At 52.2% G+C, this 19574-nt stretch overlaps 1 protein-coding gene across 1 annotated transcript in view; it reads right to left on the bottom strand.

Annotated features, from left to right (window-relative positions):
• Nucleotides 1-19574, bottom strand: part of ARMH3 (armadillo like helical domain containing 3) — a 65274-nt gene that overhangs the window by 21131 nt on the left and 24569 nt on the right. Inside the window, exons 3-8 of the mRNA XM_069754060.1 lie at nt 8659-8715; nt 8385-8531; nt 7004-7111; nt 6546-6638; nt 2888-2962; nt 1943-2029 (exon numbers count right to left, since the gene is read on the bottom strand). Of these exons, the coding sequence (XP_069610161.1) occupies nt 1943-2029; nt 2888-2962; nt 6546-6638; nt 7004-7111; nt 8385-8531; nt 8659-8715 (567 nt within the window). The remainder of the gene's footprint in view (nt 1-1942; nt 2030-2887; nt 2963-6545; nt 6639-7003; nt 7112-8384; nt 8532-8658; nt 8716-19574) is intronic.

Raw genomic sequence — 19574 nt, 5'->3', positions numbered from 1 at the left:
GTAGTTTTTTGTGCTGACCGCAAAGTTACCTTTCCTATCCTCGGTCTGTTCAGTAAGTTGGGCCTCACTTTGCTAAATCTATTTCATCTCTGTGTTTGTATTTTCATCTTTACTCACAGTCATTATATGTGGGGGGCTGCCTTTTCCTTTGGGGAATTTCTCTGAGGCAAGGTAGGCTTTATTTTTCTATCTTCAGGGATAGCTAGGTCATTAGGCTGTGTCGAGTTGCATAGGGAGCGTTAGGAGCAATCCACGGCTATTTCTAGTGTGTGTGATAGGATTAGGGATTGCGGTCAGCAGAGTTCCCACATCTCAGAGCTCGTCCTATATTATTTGTAACTATCAGGTCATTCCGTGTGCTCTTAACCACCAGGTCCATTATTGTCCTTACCACCAGGTCATAACAGTTCTCTCCCTCAAGAGAGTTGGGAAAAAAAACAGAAAATAATAAACAACCACAAAAGTCATCTGTCCGACGTGAAGATAATCCACACTGTCCCACGACGATCCGGATGATTTGGAGAGTAGTCATATTGGTGATGCGACCGCTCTCCCCGCCAGCCGGTTCACACTAAGACAGGAGCGTAATCACGCTCCTGCAGTGTGTAGTGATGAGCTTCCGTGATAAAGTTCACCGGAACTCGCTGAGTCAGAATGTTTTCAATGATGTGACTGCTCTTCAAGTCATCCAGATCGTCATGAGTTAGTATAAATCATCACGTCGGACAGACGAGTGATATGGTTGTTTATTATTTTTCTTCTTTTACAGGTGACATGGGCTTCAGTGGATTAGGCAAAAAGGTGAGCATAAAGGTTGTTTATTATTTCAGGTTTTTTTTCCAGGAGACAAAGGTTTCAATGGATTAGGCGTAAAGGTGAGTATAACTGTAATCTTTCATTTTTATTTCAAATAAAAAGGAATGTGTGTCACTATTTTATTCTCTCTGTGTATTTTTTTTTACAATCTAACTATGGGGTTAGTAATGGGGGCGTTTTATAGACGCCTCTCCATTACTAACCTGTGGGCTTGATGTCAGCGGCCATAAAACAGCCAACATCAACCCCACAACTATTAGTCCACTTTCCCCCACACCAGGGGAAATGGGAAGAGCCAGGAAAAACACAAAAAATTGGCAAATCTATTAGATGCGCTTTTCTGGGGTGGCTGCAGGCTGCTATTTTTAGACTGGGGGGGCAATATCCATGACCCCTTACCAGCCTAAGAATACCAGCCCAAAGCGGTTTGCTTTACCTTGACTGGTTGTAATAAATGGGGGGGTACTCTACGCAGTTTTCTTTGATTTGATATTTAAATATTTTTTTTTTAAAAATGGCGTGGGACCCCTTTATTCTTCATAACCAGCCATGATAAAGCTAACAGCTGAGGGTTGCAGCCCACAGCTGTCAGTTTTGCCTGCGCTGGTTATCAAAAATAGAAGAGATCGCACGTCATTTTTCTATTAAATTTATTTATAGCAAAGGCGACAGCTGATGAATACTCTCATCAGCGGGGTCTGCTCTCGCGGTTACCAGTGACAGCAGCCGAAGGCTAATGGGAGTAGTACTCGCTCATCATCCAATGCCTAAGACTGGCAGTAACCTTTTTACTGCCGGTCAGAGCTGCTGGCTCATGCTGTCATCTGACAACGTGGGAATCGCAACACTCTAACCGGTGGTAGTGATCTTACCGCCGATCGGAGCGGCCGGTAGTTCACGCATATGACAGGGTGGGAAAGAGTCCATGGAGAAGCTCCTGGAGAAGTTTGTGTTCAGGGTCTGAGCTTGAACACTAGGTTTTCTGTATGGACCCCAAATTTTACTGTTCGACTTTGCCTATCTTTAATTGTGAGATCTTCAGGAGACCTGGACTAATATTACGTTGCTGATATATCAGATTCTATGCAGATTCGTTCTGCCAGGTGGGGTCTAAAAAATCACGCACTTCGTATTTTCTGTAGTTCACCAGAAGTGCCAGCAATACCACAGCATCGTAGCCATGTTCACGACGGCTGGGAGGATGGGACAGAATCTAAAAAGCAAAGAAGGAAAAGGATCAGAATATTAAAGTATGAAAATAATACAACAATTATAATACACTGAGGCTGATCATTGAAATCCAAGAACTATTGGACTTTGTCTAAGCCCCTCTGTAAACATCCTCAATGGGCAACTGGTCAAATCACATGTGAATAAGTGGCCGACAGACCCTCCGATGCGGCTTTTTTTCCCCAAATAAGGACCTGTTGCGTTAAATGTAACTTGGATTCTCGCTTTTGCAGGACACAAATAATAGGATTAAAGTGGAGCAAAAAGATTTGAGTTCCCCGTCATCTAAATGGACCTTTGGAGTGGAAGTTTATGTCCGGTTATATGCTTCTCTTCCCACAGCTAGCCTATAATACGAATGTATAACCAGCATAGTACAATGTATGATGTTATATAGTCATTGCAGAAAGTTGAAGCTGTTCCATAAAATTAGGTATTTCTCCCAGAAAATTATTGCAGTTATACTTTTATTTCCTTTGTGTGTATTTGAACACCACAAAAAAAAAAAAAGAGAGAAAAAAAAGGCAAATTTCATATAATTTCACCCAAAATCTAAAAAAAAAAAAATCGGCTGGACAAAATTGTTGACACTTTTCCAAAATTTTGAGCAAACAACTTTGAAACCAGATAAAAGGGGAGAAGTTGACTCAATCTTTTCAGCATGGAGAACAGAAAGAGGAGAAGAGAACTGTCTGAGGACTTAGAACCAAAATTGTTGAAAAATATCAACAATCTCAGAGATGTTGATACAGTTCTTTTCGATACGACAAAGCTATGATATATGGAGCACAGAGCGGGGGAAACCACAGCAGAGAACATTACTGCGCACACGGGAACGCACCTGTAAGATTGCTTCAAATATACTATTGATCATGACGTATTCCAAAATGGTGTTCTGGCTGATGTTATCAGTGACCTGAAACACAGGAAAGGAACTTCATAATAATAATAATTATAATAATAATATAGTAATCATCCAATTAGTGGAATTGCATCAGAACCTGCTGTCTGTAATCAAGGTTTTTTATTTTTGATATTATAATTGTTTTATTGGTGGAGATGTATTATTTGTTACGATCCATGTCTCCACTATGACCTGGTCTTTCATAGCGGCCCCAGTCACAGGGGTAAGGAGCACTGATGGTGACCGGCCACTATCAGGGCCACTGTGAGCCGACTATTGCCGGGACGAGAAGAGACAGTGGCATTAATGTATACACAACCGTCACTGAAGCACATCTGTGACTCGGCTTCAGGCGCCCTACTTGTGGCTGCAAGATGGAACAGGTGAATTAGGCTAGGTTCACATTGCGTTAGGGCAATCCGTTTAGAGCATAGCTAAAATAACGGCACATCGCTAGCACGTGCCGAAAATGGCATGCGCTAGCGATGCGCTACAGAGAAAAATCACATTGCTGTCAATGGGTGCACTAACGGACCCGTTGCAAGGCGTTAATTGCGACAATTTCGCCGTGCCACGCAGTCCATTAGCGTTAACCCATTAACGCAATGTGAACCTAGCCTTAGTGGAGGAAGACTGGTGGAGGTGGTGTTTTGGGGGAGGAGGATTGTTAGAAGAGGAGGGGAATTTTAGAGGAGGAGCAAGATTGATAGAGGAGGAGGGGGATTGGTAGAGGAGGAAGGGGATTGGTAGGAGAGGAGGGGGATTGGTAGGAGAGGAGGGGAATTGGTAGAAGAGGAGGGGGATAGGTAGAGGAGAGGGATTGGTAGAAGAGGAGGGGGATTGGTAGAGGAGGAGGGGGATCGGTAGAGAAGGAGGGGGATCGGTAGAGAAGGAGTGGGGACTGGTAGAGGAGGAGGGGGATTGGTAGAGGAGGAGGGGGATCGGTGGAAGAGAAGGGGGATCGGTAGAGGAGGAGGGGGGACTGGTAGAGGAGGAGGGGGAGTGGTAGAGGAGGAGGGGGATTGGTAGAGGAGGAGGGGGACTGGTAGAGGAGGAGGGGGACTGGTAGAGGAGGAGGGGGATCGGTAGAGAAGGAGGGGGACTGGTAGAGGAGGAGGGGGATAGGTAGAAGAGAAGGGGGATAGGTAGAGGAGGGGGAGTGGTAGAGGAGGAGGGGGATCGGTAGAGGAGGAGGGGGATCGGTAGAGGAGGAGGGGGATCGGTAGAGGAGGAGGGGGATCGGTAGAGGAGGAGGGGGATCGGTAGAGGAGGAGGGGGATTGGTAGAAGAGGAGGGCGATTGGTAGAGGAGGAGGAGAACTGGTGAAGGAGGAGGGGGATAGGTAGAGGAGAGGGATTGGTAGAAGAGGAGGGGGATCGGTAGAGGAGGAGGGGGATCGGTAGAGAAGGAGGGGGATCGGTAGAGAAGGAGTGGGGACTGGTAGAGGAGGAGGGGGATTGGTAGAGGAGGAGGGGGATTGGTAGAGGAGGAGGGGGATCGGTAGAGAAGGAGTGGGGACTGGTAGAGGAGAAGGGGGATTGGTAGAGGAGGAGGGGGATTGGTAAAGGAGGAGGGGGATCGGTAGAGAAGGAGTGGGGACTGGTAGAGGAGAAGGGGGATTGGTAGAGGAGAAGGGGGATCGGTAGAGGAGGAGGGGGGACTGGTAGAGGAGGAGGGGGATTGGTAGAGGAGGAGGGGGATTGGTAGAGGAGGAGGGGGACTGGTAGAGGAGGAGGGGGACTGGTAGAGGAGGAGGGGGATCGGTAGAGAAGGAGGGGGATAGGTAGAAGAGAAGGGGGATAGGTAGAGGAGGGGGAGTGGTAGAGGAGGAGGGGGATCGGTAGAGGAGGAGGGGGATCGGTAGAGGAGGAGGGGGAGCGGTAGAGGAGGAGGGGGATCGGTAGAGGAGGAGGGGGACTGGTAGAGGAGGAGGGGGACTGGTAGAGGAGGAGGGGGATTGGTAGAAGAGGAGGGCGATTGGTAGAGGAGGAGGAGAACTGGTGAAGGAGGAGGGGGATAGGTAGAGAAGACGGATTGGTAGAGGAGGAGGGGGATCGGTAGAGGAGGAGGGGGATCGGTTGAGGTGGAGGGGGATCGGTAGAGGAGGAGGGGGATCGGTAGAGGAGGAGGGGGATCGGTAGAGGAGGAGGGGGATTGGTAGAAGAGGAGGGCGATTGGTAGAGGAGGAGGAGAACTGGTGAAGGAGGAGGGGGATAGGTAGAGGAGAGGGATTGGTAGAAGAGGAGGGGGATTGGTAGAGGAGGAGGGGGATCGGTAGAGAAGGAGGGGGATCGGTAGAGAAGGAGTGGGGACTGGTAGAGGAGGAGGGGGATTGGTAGAGGAGGAGGGGGATTGGTAGAGGAGGAGGGGGATCGGTAGAGAAGGAGTGGGGACTGGTAGAGGAGAAGGGGGATTGGTAGAGGAGGAGGGGGATTGGTAGAGGAGGAGGGGGATCGGTAGAGAAGGAGTGGGGACTGGTAGAGGAGAAGGGGGACTGGTAGAGGAGAAGGGGGATTGGTAGAGGAGAAGGGGGATCAGTAGAGGAGGAGGGGGGACTGGTAGAGGAGGAGGGGGATTGGTAGAGGAGGAGGGGGATTGGTAGAGGAGGAGGGGGACTGGTAGAGGAGGAGGGGGACTGGTAGAGGAGGAGGGGGATCGGTAGAGAAGGAGGGGGATAGGTAGAAGAGAAGGGGGATAGGTAGAGGAGGGGGAGTGGTAGAGGAGGGGGATCGGTAGAGGAGGAGAGGGATCGGTAGAGGAGGAGGGGGACTGGTAGAGGAGGAGGGGGACTGGTAGAGGAGGAGGGGGACTGGTAGAGGAGGAGGGGGATTGGTAGAAGAGGAGGGCGATTGGTAGAGGAGGAGGAGAACTGGTGAAGGAGGAGGGGGATAGGTAGAGAAGACGGACTGGTAGAGGAGGAGGGGGATCGGTAGAGGAGGAGGGGGATCGGTTGAGGGGGATCGGTAGAGGAGGAGAGGGATCGGTAGAGGAGGAGAGGGATCGGTAGAGGAGGAGAGGGATCGGTAGAGGAGGAGAGGGATCGGCAGAGGAGGAGAGGGATCGGCAGAGGAGGAGAGAGATCGGTAGAGGAGGAGAGGGATCGGTAGAGGAGGAGAGGGATCGGTAGAGGAGGAGAGGGATCGGTACAGGAGGAGAGGGATCGGTAGAGGAGGAGGGGGATCGGTGGGAGGAGGGGGATCGGTAGGAGGAGGGGGATAGGTAGAGGAGGAGAGGGATCGTAGAGGAGGAGGGGGATTGGTAGAAGAGGAGGGGGATTGGTAGAAGAGGAGGGGGATCGGTAGAAAAGGAGGGGGATTGGTAGAAGAGGAGGGGGATTGGTAGAAGAGGAGGGGGATTGGTAGGAGGAGGAGGAGGATTGATATAGGTGCTGGATTGGTGGAGGGAAGCATTGCATCTTTATACCCAGATCTAGTGCAGAAATGGAGGGTGCACGATACAGATCCTCTCTTAGTATCCTTATATCATGCTCTGCACCTTCAGAGACAAATAAAATACAACCCAGAGGATCAGCCAAGCCTGGCGCTCTTTTGCAGCTTGTTCACGGCCGTCATGGTCTCGCTATAACATTACTCACAGTGACCAAGCAAAGGAGCAGCTTCAGGCAGAGACTCTTCAGGCTTTCGGAGCCCTCGCCACACAGCAGGATATCCAGGCTTTCCATCAGATTCTGTGGGAAACCATCGATCACATGGTACAATCATAAGACTTAATAAATAGGAAATTAGAATAATTATTGCTATTAATATTATGCTATTCGGAAACCATAAATGTCCAGTATATAGTCCTGCTCCAGTGTCAATGCACAAAGTGGGTCAGTCCATAAAAGAAAGACGTGGACCCTAATGAGAAATGGTTTATAATGGAGTTTATAAACCAAAATATTGCTCAATGAACGGGAGGGAGCGCCATTGTGGCTCCAGGCCGGGTGTCCCTAGGAACAATGTCGGTGGGTTTTTTCTCCTGTCACAGAGAAAAACCACAGCAAAAAATATGAGTTGACCTCATATTTAAGTGTCCTTTCCCCCCTCTCACCTGCATACGAAGCTCGGCCTTGTCAAAGCCCATCAACAGGTTAATAATATCAAAGCCAGATGTCGGCTTGTTCTTCTGATGAACTCCACGAATGAGGGCGCACAGCGTCTAGAGAAGCAATGGAAAGACATCACGTAAAAACCGAAACCAGACCCCCAAAAATGTCTTCTAGGAACATATTACATGGATTTCATGTGACATATATGTCTGATGTGTGAGGGATGAGGGTCTAGCCTACATGTGGGTCTGAGCCTGATGAAGGATCATAGTTCTGGAGCAAAAAGCATCTGTCTTAATATACCATCTGGAATAAAAACCTAGCAAAAAATAATTTTAAATTTAATGAAACCTCTATTAATCCTCAAATTTCCATTCACAAAATGCCCCAGGATTGAGACGTTATTTGATTTGTAGAACAGGAGTGTCTGGACGACATCCAGGTGGAGTGCCGGACTCATGCATGGATCTCTCCTACATAGAAGCCAATGGCTGATATACAGCGAGTGCCACTGGATGCACCACAACAAAAGCAAAGGAGGACAGTTGTGCCCTGGTGCCCACAGAGAAAGTCTGTGAGTCCCGCTTCCCACACCCACTCTTAGATAAAGCCTGTGAGTCCTGCTTCCCCCGCCCACTCACAGAGAAAACCTGTGAGTCCTGCTTCCCCTGCCCACTCATAGAGAAAGCCTGTGAGCCATGCTTCTCCCATCCACTCATAGAGAAAGCCTGTGAGTCCTGCTTCCCACACCCACTCATAGAGAAAGCCTGTGAGTCCTGCTTCCCCCGCCCACTCACAGAGAAAACCTGTGAGTCCTGCTTCTCCCATCGACTCATAGAGAAAGCCTGTGAGCCCTGTTTCTCCTACCCACTAATAGAAAACACCTAAGAGTCCTGCTTCTCACACCCACTCATAGAGAAAGCCTGTGAGTCCTGCTTCTGCTCTACCACCCACTCATAGAGAAAGCCTGTAAGTCCTGCTTCTCACCTCCCACTCATAGAGAAAGTCTGTGAGTTCTCCTTCCTCTGCCTACTCACATAGAAAAAGCCTGCGAGTCCGCCTACTCACACCCACTCAGAGAAAGCCTGCGAGTCCTGCTTCTCCAACTCACTCATAGAGTAAACCTGTGAGTCCTACTTCTCACACACATTTTGAGAAAACCTGTGAGTCCTACTTCTCTGCACCATGACAGAAAGTACTGAGATTGTATTTATATAAAAAAAAAATCTTAGCACCAAGACAGCTCATATCCACTTTAAAATCAGCAGGTGTTCAGGTGACCCAATTGTGTAAATTTTATGGACCAGTAACATGGTGACTAGTCCCTGTAATGCAGCGGCCATATTCAGACCTGCTTCCTGCCACCACGTCCTGCTGAAGTACCTGTAACGAGTTGACCACTCGTATCTGGTGCTCGGCCTTCAGGGCCTGGATACAATGCTGGAACAGACTGTTAACATTATCCTTTATCTTCATTAGCTCCTCTCCATCCAGAGATTCTAACTTGGCTTCCAGATATTCCAGATTCACCTGGTCAGTGAAGAATTACAAAGGGTTGGAAAAGCCACAATCTTGAGGAGGTCAGAATATTGTAAGGCTTATGATAATTTACGCGGAAGGAAAACAGTAACCCTACTTCATATTCTGGAGGTTTTACCTTCATAAGAAAGAGCTCATCCCAAAATCGGGGGTTGGATTTGGTTGGATCATCTTTCTGCAAAACAAACAATAAGTAAAATTGGTCAATACAAACTGTATTATACTCCAGAGCTGTATTCACCAGCATCTAATTTAGATATCATAGATCTGGCCCTTTAAGAAAGACAGACTGAAGTTGGGCTCTACCATGTCTCACTATTCTGACAGCGTGAGACTTCCTGCATCTGTCATTTGTAATGTAATGGGTGCCGTTTCAAATGCTGCAGAAAGTCAGGATATTAGTCAAAAACCATCTTCAAATTTTATTCCATATGTATCAAACAATTAAAATCCACATGTTTGTGATAGAAAAAACACTCCGGCTCTGAGGTCAGGGGCATACATAAAAATCATGGTGCCCCATTGCAGAAGCTTTAATTGGGCCCACTCCCTCACCAGAAAAAAATAATATTTGGCAGGATCACAGAAGAGCATATCTCACACTTTTGCAGACTTTACAAAGCATTTTTCCTCCTACTGAAGCCCTAGAAAGTATGATGCCAACAAAAGTGACCCACACTGTACGATACTCCTACAGTGAATTCCTCCACACGCACATTATGATGACCCTACTGTGCTCTACCTCAACTCCCCCAACAAAGTATGGTGACCCCAACACAGTATGATCTTCCGTTACCTCCACACAGCCCTCCATGCAGTATAACAGGCCTACATACAGTAAAATGGGCCAACACCACACTGTATAATGGCCCCCACTAGCCCTCCAAACAGTAAAACAGCTCCCACACAGTCCTCCACTCAGTATGATGGACCCAACACAAACCTTCACACTGTATAATTGCTTGCATACAGAATAATGGTCATATACATAGCCCTCCATAAAGTATAAAGGCTCCCACATAATGGCCCCATACATAGCCCTCCAAATATTATAATAGCCCCCACATAACCCTTCATATAGCACAATGGGCCCCATAGTCCTATATATTTTATACTGCATCCCATAATCCTCAATATAGTATAATGCACTTCCCATAGTTCTCCATATCATATAATGCACAGCTCATAGTCTTCTGTGTAGTATAATGCACTCCATATAGTCAACCATATAGCATAATACACTCCTCATAGTCCTCCATATAGCATAATGCAGCCCCATAGTCTATACAGTATAATGCATTCACCAGAGTCCTCCATACAGTATAATGCACTCTCCATGGTCCTCCGTATAGTATAATGCCCTACCCATGGTCCGCTTTATAGTTTAATGCACTCCCTGTACCCATGGTCCTTCATATAGCATAATGCATTCCCCACAATCCTCCATATAGTACAATGCACTCCCCCATAGTACAATGCACTCCCCCATAGTCCTCCATATAGCATAACGCACTCCTCATTGTCCTCCATATAATATATCAAACCTCCATAGTCCTCCATATAGTATAAATGCACTCCCCATAGTTCTCCATAATATAATGCACTCTCCCATAGCCCTCCATATAGCATAACGCACTCCTCATTGTCCTCCATATAATATATATCAATCCCCATAGTCCTCCATATAGTATAAATGCACTCTCCATAGTCCTCCATATAATATAATGCACTCCTCATAGTATAATGCACTCTCCATAGTCCTCCATATAATATAATGCACTCCATAGTACTCCATATTAATGCACAGCACATAGCAATTCATATAGTATAATGTGCTCCCATAGTATAATGCACTCCCCATAGTCCTCCATACAGTAAAATGCACTCCCATAGTCCCCCAGTATAACACACCCCATAGTCTCCCATGCCAGACCAATGCCCAAACCCTATAACCTCCCTATCCAACATCACTGAAGGGGGGCTCAATTGTCTCCTCTCCAAATCGCACTTCACCACCTGTGCGCTCAACCCCATCACATCCCACCTTCTCCCCAACCTCACCACCACACATCCCATCCCTAACCCACCTCTTCAACCTATCACTAACTTCTGGTACCTTCCCTTCTGCTTTCAAACATGCCACAATCACGCCTATCCTTAAAAAGCCAACCCTCGATCCAACTTCTATGTCCAGCTATCGCCCAATATCGCTGCTCCCATTCGCTTCCAAACTCCTGGAGCAGCACGTCCACGCTGAACTTTCCTCCCACCTCTCATCTAACTTGCTCTTTGACAATCTACAATCTGGTTTCTGCCCCCATCACTCAACTGAGACAGCCCTGACCAAAATCACTAACGACCTACTTACCGTAAAAGCTAATGGACAATACTCTGTACTCCTCCTTCTAGACCAGTCCTCTGCTTTCGACACAGTTGACAACTGCCTCCTACTACAGATCCTCTCCTCCTTTGGCATCAAAGACTTCGCCCTATCCTGGATCGCCTCGTACCTTTCCAGCCGCACGTTCAGCGTCTCCCACTCCCACACCACCTCCTCATCCCACCCTCTCTCTGTTGGAGTCCCCCAATGCTCTGTTCTAGGACCCCTACTCTTCTCAATCTATACACTTGGCTTGGGACAACTCAAAGTCCCATGGATTCCAGTACCACCTTTATGCTGATGACACTCAGATCTACTTTTCTGGCCCAGATGTCACCGCTCTGCTGTCCAGAATCCCGGAGTGTCTATCAGCTATATCCTCCTTCTCTTCTCGCTTCCTCAAACTCAATGTGGACAAATCTGAACTCATCATCTTTCCTCCATCCCATAGATCTTCCTTACATGACCTATCTATCGCAATTAATGACATCACGCTTTCCCCTGTACCGGAAGTCTGCTGCCTCGGAGTAACCCTCGACTCTGCCCTGTCCTTCAAACCACACATCCAAGCTCTGTCCACCTCCTGTCGCCTCCAGCTCAAAAATATCTCAAGAATCCGTCCTTTCCTCAACAGTCAATCTACTAAAATGCTTGTGCACGCCCTCATCATCTCCCGCCTTGACTACTGCAACATCCTTTTCTGTGGCCTCCCTGGTAACACCCTTGCACCTCTCCAGTCCATCCTTAACTCTGCTGCCCGGCTAATTCATCTCTCTCTTCGCTACTCCTCTGCTTCCCCCCTCTGCAAATCTCTTCACTGGCTCCCATTCCCTCAGTGTATCCAGTTCAAATTGCTAATACTGACCTACAAAGCCATCCACAACCTGTCTCCTCCATATATCTCTGAACTAATCTCCTGATATCTTCCCTCACGTGATCTCCGGTCCTCCCAAGACCTCCTTCTCTCCTCCACACTTATTCGCTCCTCATCCAATCGCCTCCAGGACTTCTTCCGAATATCCCCCATCCTCTGGAATTCTTTGCCCCAACACGTCCGACTATCAACCACAGTCGGATCCTTCAGACGGAACCTGAAAACCCATGTCTTCAGGAAAGCCTACAGCCTGCACTGACCCCGCTGCCTCCTCATCACTACCGAACCTAACGCCTCACCATCACCGGAGCTCCTGCAACCCTCAACCTACTGTCTCCTTCCCCACCATCCTGTAGAATGTAAGCCCGCAAAGGCAGGGTCCTCGCCCCTCTGTATCAGTCTGTCATTGTTAGTTTGTTTACTGTAAGTGATATCTGTAACTTGTATGTAACCCCTTCTCATGTACAGCACCATGGAATCAATGGTGCTATATAAATAAATAATAATACAGTATAACGAACTCCCCATAGTCCCTCATACAATATAACACACTCCCCATAGTCTCCCATACAGTAAAACAAACTAACCATAGTCCCTCATACAGTATAACACACTCCCCATAGTCTCCCATACAGTAACACAAACTAACCATAGTCCCTCATACAGTATAACACTCCCCATAGTCTCCCATACAGTAAAACAAACTAACCATAGTCCCTCATACAGTATAACACACTCCCCATAGTCTCCCATACAGTATAACAAACTCCCCATAGTCCCTCATACAGAATAACGCACTCCCCATAGTCCTCCATACAGTATGATGCACTCCCCATAGTCTTTCATTCAGCATTATGGCCACTACAATGTACTCATTGATATAAAACACAACAATACTCACCCCTATCCTCTTTATTCCCCCACTGCTCCGGTCTCTACAGCGAGCGTTCTGTAGCGCATGCACATCTCAGTACAGGAGGCGCCATGCAGTGACGTCATCGCGCACGCTGCTGAGACATCAGACGCCGAGGGAGAAAGATGGAGGAGGAAGAGTCAGCTGACGCTATTTCATCACTACTTTCAAATGTATTGGCATCAAGGATGCAGATACAGATATATCTGCAATGACGGGCAGGGGCTCAGTGCCAGATCTGCTGCAGGTACTCACGTGACCCATAGAAGCCGCGTGGCCTGCCGCCATTGGCAGTATGCCACGGACTTGAAATCCCGTCACAGCTTCTCTACAGTGCTGTCTGGGTGCAGATGTAGTGAGAGGCTGACATTAATGAATTGAAAGTATTTACTAAAATGCTCGAAAGGAGAGATGACACACCCTCCAGGCACTGCACCGCGCGGGACACACCCTCCAGGCACTGCACCGCGCGGGACACACCCTCCAGGCACGGCACCGCGCGGGACACACCCTCCAGGCACGGCACCGCGCGGGACACACCCTCCAGGCACGGCACCGCGCGGGACACACCCTCCAGGCACGGCACCGCGCGGGACACACCCTCCAGGCACGGCACCGCGCGGGACACACCCTCCAGGCACTGCACCGCGCGGGACACACCCTCCAGGCACTGCACCGCGCGGGACACACCCTCCAGGCACTGCACCGCGCGGGACACACCCTCCAGGCACTGCACCGCGCGGGACACACCCTCCAGGCACTGCACCGCGCGGGACACACCCTCCAGGCACTGCACCGCGCGGGACACACCCTCCAGGCACTGCACCGCGCGGGACACACCCTCCAGGCACTGCACCGCGCGGGACACACCCTCCAGGCACTGCACCGCGCGGGACACACCCTCCAGGCACTGCACCGCGCGGGACACACCCTCCAGGCACTGCACCGCGCGGGACACACCCTCCAGGCACTGCACCGCGCGGGACACACCCTCCAGGCACTGCACCGCGCGGGACACACCCTCCAGGCACTGCACCGCGCGGGACACACCCTCCAGGCACTGCACCGCGCGGGACACACCCTCCAGGCACTGCACCGCGCGGGACACACCCTCCAGGCACTGCACCGCGCGGGACACACCCTCCAGGCACTGCACCGCGCGGGACACACCCTCCAGGCACTGCACCGCGCGGGACACACCCTCCAGGCACTGCACCGCGCGGGACACACCCTCCAGGCACTGCACCGCGCGGGACACACCCTCCAGGCACTGCACCGCGCGGGACACACCCTCCAGGCACTGCACCGCGCGGGACACACCCTCCAGGCACTGCACCGCGCGGGACACACCCTCCAGGCACTGCACCGCGCGGGACACACCCTCCAGGCACTGCACCGCGCGGGACACACCCTCCAGGCACTGCACCGCGCGGGACACACCCTCCAGGCACTGCACCGCGCGGGACACACCCTCCAGGCACTGCACCGCGCGGGACACACCCTCCAGGCACTGCACCGCGCGGGACACACCCTCCAGGCACTGCACCGCGCGGGACACACCCTCCAGGCACTGCACCGCGCGGGACACACCCTCCAGGCACTGCACCGCGCGGGACACACCCTCCAGGCACTGCACCGCGCGGGACACACCCTCCAGGCACTGCACCGCGCGGGACACACCCTCCAGGCACTGCACCGCGCGGGACACACCCTCCAGGCACTGCACCGCGCGGGACACACCCTCCAGGCACTGCACCGCGCGGGACACACCCTCCAGGCACTGCACCGCGCGGGACACACCCTCCAGGCACTGCACCGCGCGGGACACACCCTCCAGGCACTGCACCGCGCGGGACACACCCTCCAGGCACTGCACCGCGCGGGACACACCCTCCAGGCACTGCACCGCGCGGGACACACCCTCCAGGCACTGCACCGCGCGGGACACACCCTCCAGGCACTGCACCGCGCGGGACACACCCTCCAGGCACTGCACCGCGCGGGACACACCCTCCAGGCACTGCACCGCGCGGGACACACCCTCCAGGCACTGCACCGCGCGGGACACACCCTCCAGGCACTGCACCGCGCGGGACACACCCTCCAGGCACTGCACCGCGCGGGACACACCCTCCAGGCACTGCACCGCGCGGGACACACCCTCCAGGCACTGCACCGCGCGGGACACACCCTCCAGGCACTGCACCGCGCGGGACACACCCTCCAGGCACTGCACCGCGCGGGACACACCCTCCAGGCACTGCACCGCGCGGGACACACCCTCCAGGCACTGCACCGCGCGGGACACACCCTCCAGGCACTGCACCGCGCGGGACACACCCTCCAGGCACTGCACCGCGCGGGACACACCCTCCAGGCACTGCACCGCGCGGGACACACCCTCCAGGCACTGCACCGCGCGGGACACACCCTCCAGGCACTGCACCGCGCGGGACACACCCTCCAGGCACTGCACCGCGCGGGACACACCCTCCAGGCACTGCACCGCGCGGGACACACCCTCCAGGCACTGCACCGCGCGGGACACACCCTCCAGGCACTGCACCGCGCGGGACACACCCTCCAGGCACTGCACCGCGCGGGACACACCCTCCAGGCACTGCACCGCGCGGGACACACCCTCCAGGCACTGCACCGCGCGGGACACACCCTCCAGGCACTGCACCGCGCGGGACACACCCTCCAGGCACTGCACCGCGCGGGACACACCCTCCAGGCACTGCACCGCGCGGGACACACCCTCCAGGCACTGCACCGCGCGGGACACACCCTCCAGGCACTGCACCGCGCGGGACACACCCTCCAGGCACTGCACCGCGCGGGACACACCCTCCAGGCACTGCACCGCGCGGGACACACCCTCCAGGCACTGCACCGCGCGGGACACACCCTCCAGGCACTGCACCGCGCGGGACACACCCTCCAGGCACTGCACCGCGCGGGACACACCCTCCAGGCACTGCACCGCGCGGGACACACCCTCCAGGCACTGCACCGCGCGGGACACACCCTCCAGGCACTGCACCGCGCGGGACACACCCTCCAGGCACTGCACCGCGCGGGACACACCCTCCAGGCACTGCACCGCGCGGGACACACCCTCCAGGCACTGCACCGCGCGGGACACACCCTCCAGGCACTGCACCGCGCGGGACACACCCTCCAGGCACTGCACCGCGCGGGACACACCCTCCAGGCACTGCACCGCGCGGGACACACCCTCCAGGCACTGCACCGCGCGGGACACACCCTCCAGGCACTGCACCGCGCGGGACACACCCTCCAGGCACTGCACCGCGCGGGACACACCCTCCAGGCACTGCACCGCGCGGGACACACCCTCCAGGCACTGCACCGCGCGGGACACACCCTCCAGGCACTGCACCGCGCGGGACACACCCTCCAGGCACTGCACCGCGCGGGACACACCCTCCAGGCACTGCACCGCGCGGGACACACCCTCCAGGCACTGCACCGCGCGGGACACACCCTCCAGGCACTGCACCGCGCGGGACACACCCTCCAGGCACTGCACCGCGCGGGACACACCCTCCAGGCACTGCACCGCGCGGGACACACCCTCCAGGCACTGCACCGCGCGGGACACACCCTCCAGGCACTGCACCGCGCGGGACACACCCTCCAGGCACTGCACCGCGCGGGACACACCCTCCAGGCAATGCACCGCGCGGGACACACCCTCCAGGCAATGCACCGCGCGGGACACACCCTCCAGACACTGCACCGCGCATGACACACCCTCCAGACACTGCACCGCTCAGGACACACCCTCCAGACACTGCACCCCGCAGGACACACCCTCCAGGCACTGCAGAGCACAGGACACACCCTCCAGGCAATGCACCACGCAGGACACACCCTCCAGGCACTGCACAGCTCAGGACACACCCTCCAGGCACTGCACAGCGTGGTACACACCCTCCAGGCACTGCACAACGCAGGACACACCCTTTATATACTACACCACACAGGACACATCCTCTATATACTACACCACACGGGACACGTCCTCTATATACTGCACCACACGGGACACGTCCTCTATATACTGCACCACACGGGACACGTCCTCTATATACTGCACCACACTGGACACGTCCTCTATATACTACACCACACGGGACACATCCTCTATATACTACACCACACGGGACACATCCTCTATATACTACACCACACGGGACACATCCTCTATATACTACACCACACGGGACACATCCTCTATATACTACACCACACGGGACACATCCTCTATATACTACACCACACGGGACACATCCTCTATATACTACACCACACGGGACACATCCTCTATATACTACACCACACGGGACACATCCTCTATATACTACACCACACGGGACACATCCTCTATATACTACACGGGACACATCCTATATATACTACACCACACGGGACACATCCTCTATATACTACACCACACGGGACACATCCTCTATATACTACACCACACCTCCTCTATATACTACACCACACGGGACACCTCTATATACTACACCACACGGGACACATCCTCTATATACTACACCACACGGGACACATCCTCTATATACTACACCACACGGGACACATCCTCTATATACTACACCACACGGGACACATCCTCTATATACTACACCACACCTCCTCTATATACTACACCACACGGGACACCTCTATATACTACACCACACTGGACACATCCTCTATATACCACACCACACGGGACACATCCTCTATATACTACACCACACGGGACACATCCTCTATATACTACACCACACGGGACACATCCTCTATATACTGCACCACACGGGACACATCCTCTATATACTACACCACACGGGACACATCCTCTATATACTGCACCACACGGGACACATCCTCTATATACTACACCACACGGGACACGTCCTCTATATACTACACCACACGGGACACGTCCTCTATATACTACACCACACGGGACACATCCTCTATATACTACACCACACGGGACACATCCTCTATATACTGCACCACACGGGACACATCCTCTATATACTACACGGGACACATCCTCTATATACTACACCACACGGGACACATCCTCTATATACTACACCACACGGGACACATCCTCTATATACTACACCACACGGGACACATCCTCTATATACTACACCACACCTCCTCTATATACTACACCACACGGGACACCTCTATATACTACACCACACTGGACACATCCTCTATATACTACACCACACGGGACACATCCTCTATATACTACACCACACGGGACACATCCTCTATATACTACACCACACGGGACACATCCTCTATATACTACACCACACGGGACACATCCTCTATATACTACACCACACGGGACACATCCTCTATATACTACACCACACCTCCTCTATATACTACACCACACGGGACACCTCTATATACTACACCACACTGGACACATCCTCTATATACTACACCACACGGGACACATCCTCTATATACTACACCACACGGGACACATCCTCTATATACTACACCACACGGGACACATCCTCTATATACTGCACCACACGGGACACATCCTCTATATACTACACGGGACACATCCTCTATATACTACACCACACGGGACACGTCCTCTATATACTACACCACACGGGACACGTCCTCTATATACTACACCACACGGGACACATCCTCTATATACTACACCACACGGGACACATCCTCTATATACTACACCACACGGGACACATCCTCTATATACTACACCACACGGGACACATCCTCTATATACTGCACCACACGGGACACATCCTCTATATACTGCACCACACGGGACACATCCTCTATATACTACACGGGACACATCCTCTATATACTACACCACACGGGACACGTCCTCTATATACTACACCACACGGGACACGTCCTCTATATACTACACCACACGGGACACATCCTCTATATACTACACCACACGGGACACATCCTCTATATACTACACCACACGGGACACATCCTCTATATACTGCACCACACGGGACACATCCTCTATATACTGCACCACACGGGATACATCCTCTATATACTGCACCACACGGGACACATCCTCTATATACTACACCACACGGGACACATCCTCTATATACTACACCACACGGGACACATCCTCTATATACTGCACCACACGGGACACATCCTCTATATACTACACCACACGGGACACATCCTCTATATACTACACCACACTGGACACATCCTCTATACACTACACCACACGGGACACGTCCTCTATATACTACACCACACGGGACACATCCTCTATATACTATACCACACGGGACACATACTCTATATACTACACCATACGGGACACATCCTCTATATACTACGCCACACGGGACACATCCTCTATATACTACGCCACACGGGACACGTCCTCTATATACTACGCCACACGGGACACATCCTCTATATACTACACCACACGGGACACATCCTCTATATACTACACCACACGGGACACATCCTCTATATACTACACCACACGGGACACATCCTCTATATACTACACCACACGGGACACATCCTCTATATACTGCACCACACGGGACACATCCTCTATATACTGCACCACACGGGACACATCCTCTATATACTACACGGGACACATCCTCTATATACTACACGGGACACATCCTCTATATACTACACCACACGGGACACATCCTCTATATACTACACCACACGGGACACATCCTCTATATACTACACCACACGGGACACATCCTCTATATACTACACCACACGGGACACATCCTCTAT

This window comes from Ranitomeya imitator, chromosome 2 (assembly GCF_032444005.1).
Source record: "Ranitomeya imitator isolate aRanImi1 chromosome 2, aRanImi1.pri, whole genome shotgun sequence".
Classification (NCBI taxonomy): Eukaryota; Metazoa; Chordata; class Amphibia; order Anura; family Dendrobatidae; genus Ranitomeya; species Ranitomeya imitator.
The sequence above is the reverse complement of the archived record's forward strand: the minus strand, read 5'-3'. Positions and strand labels throughout refer to the sequence as shown.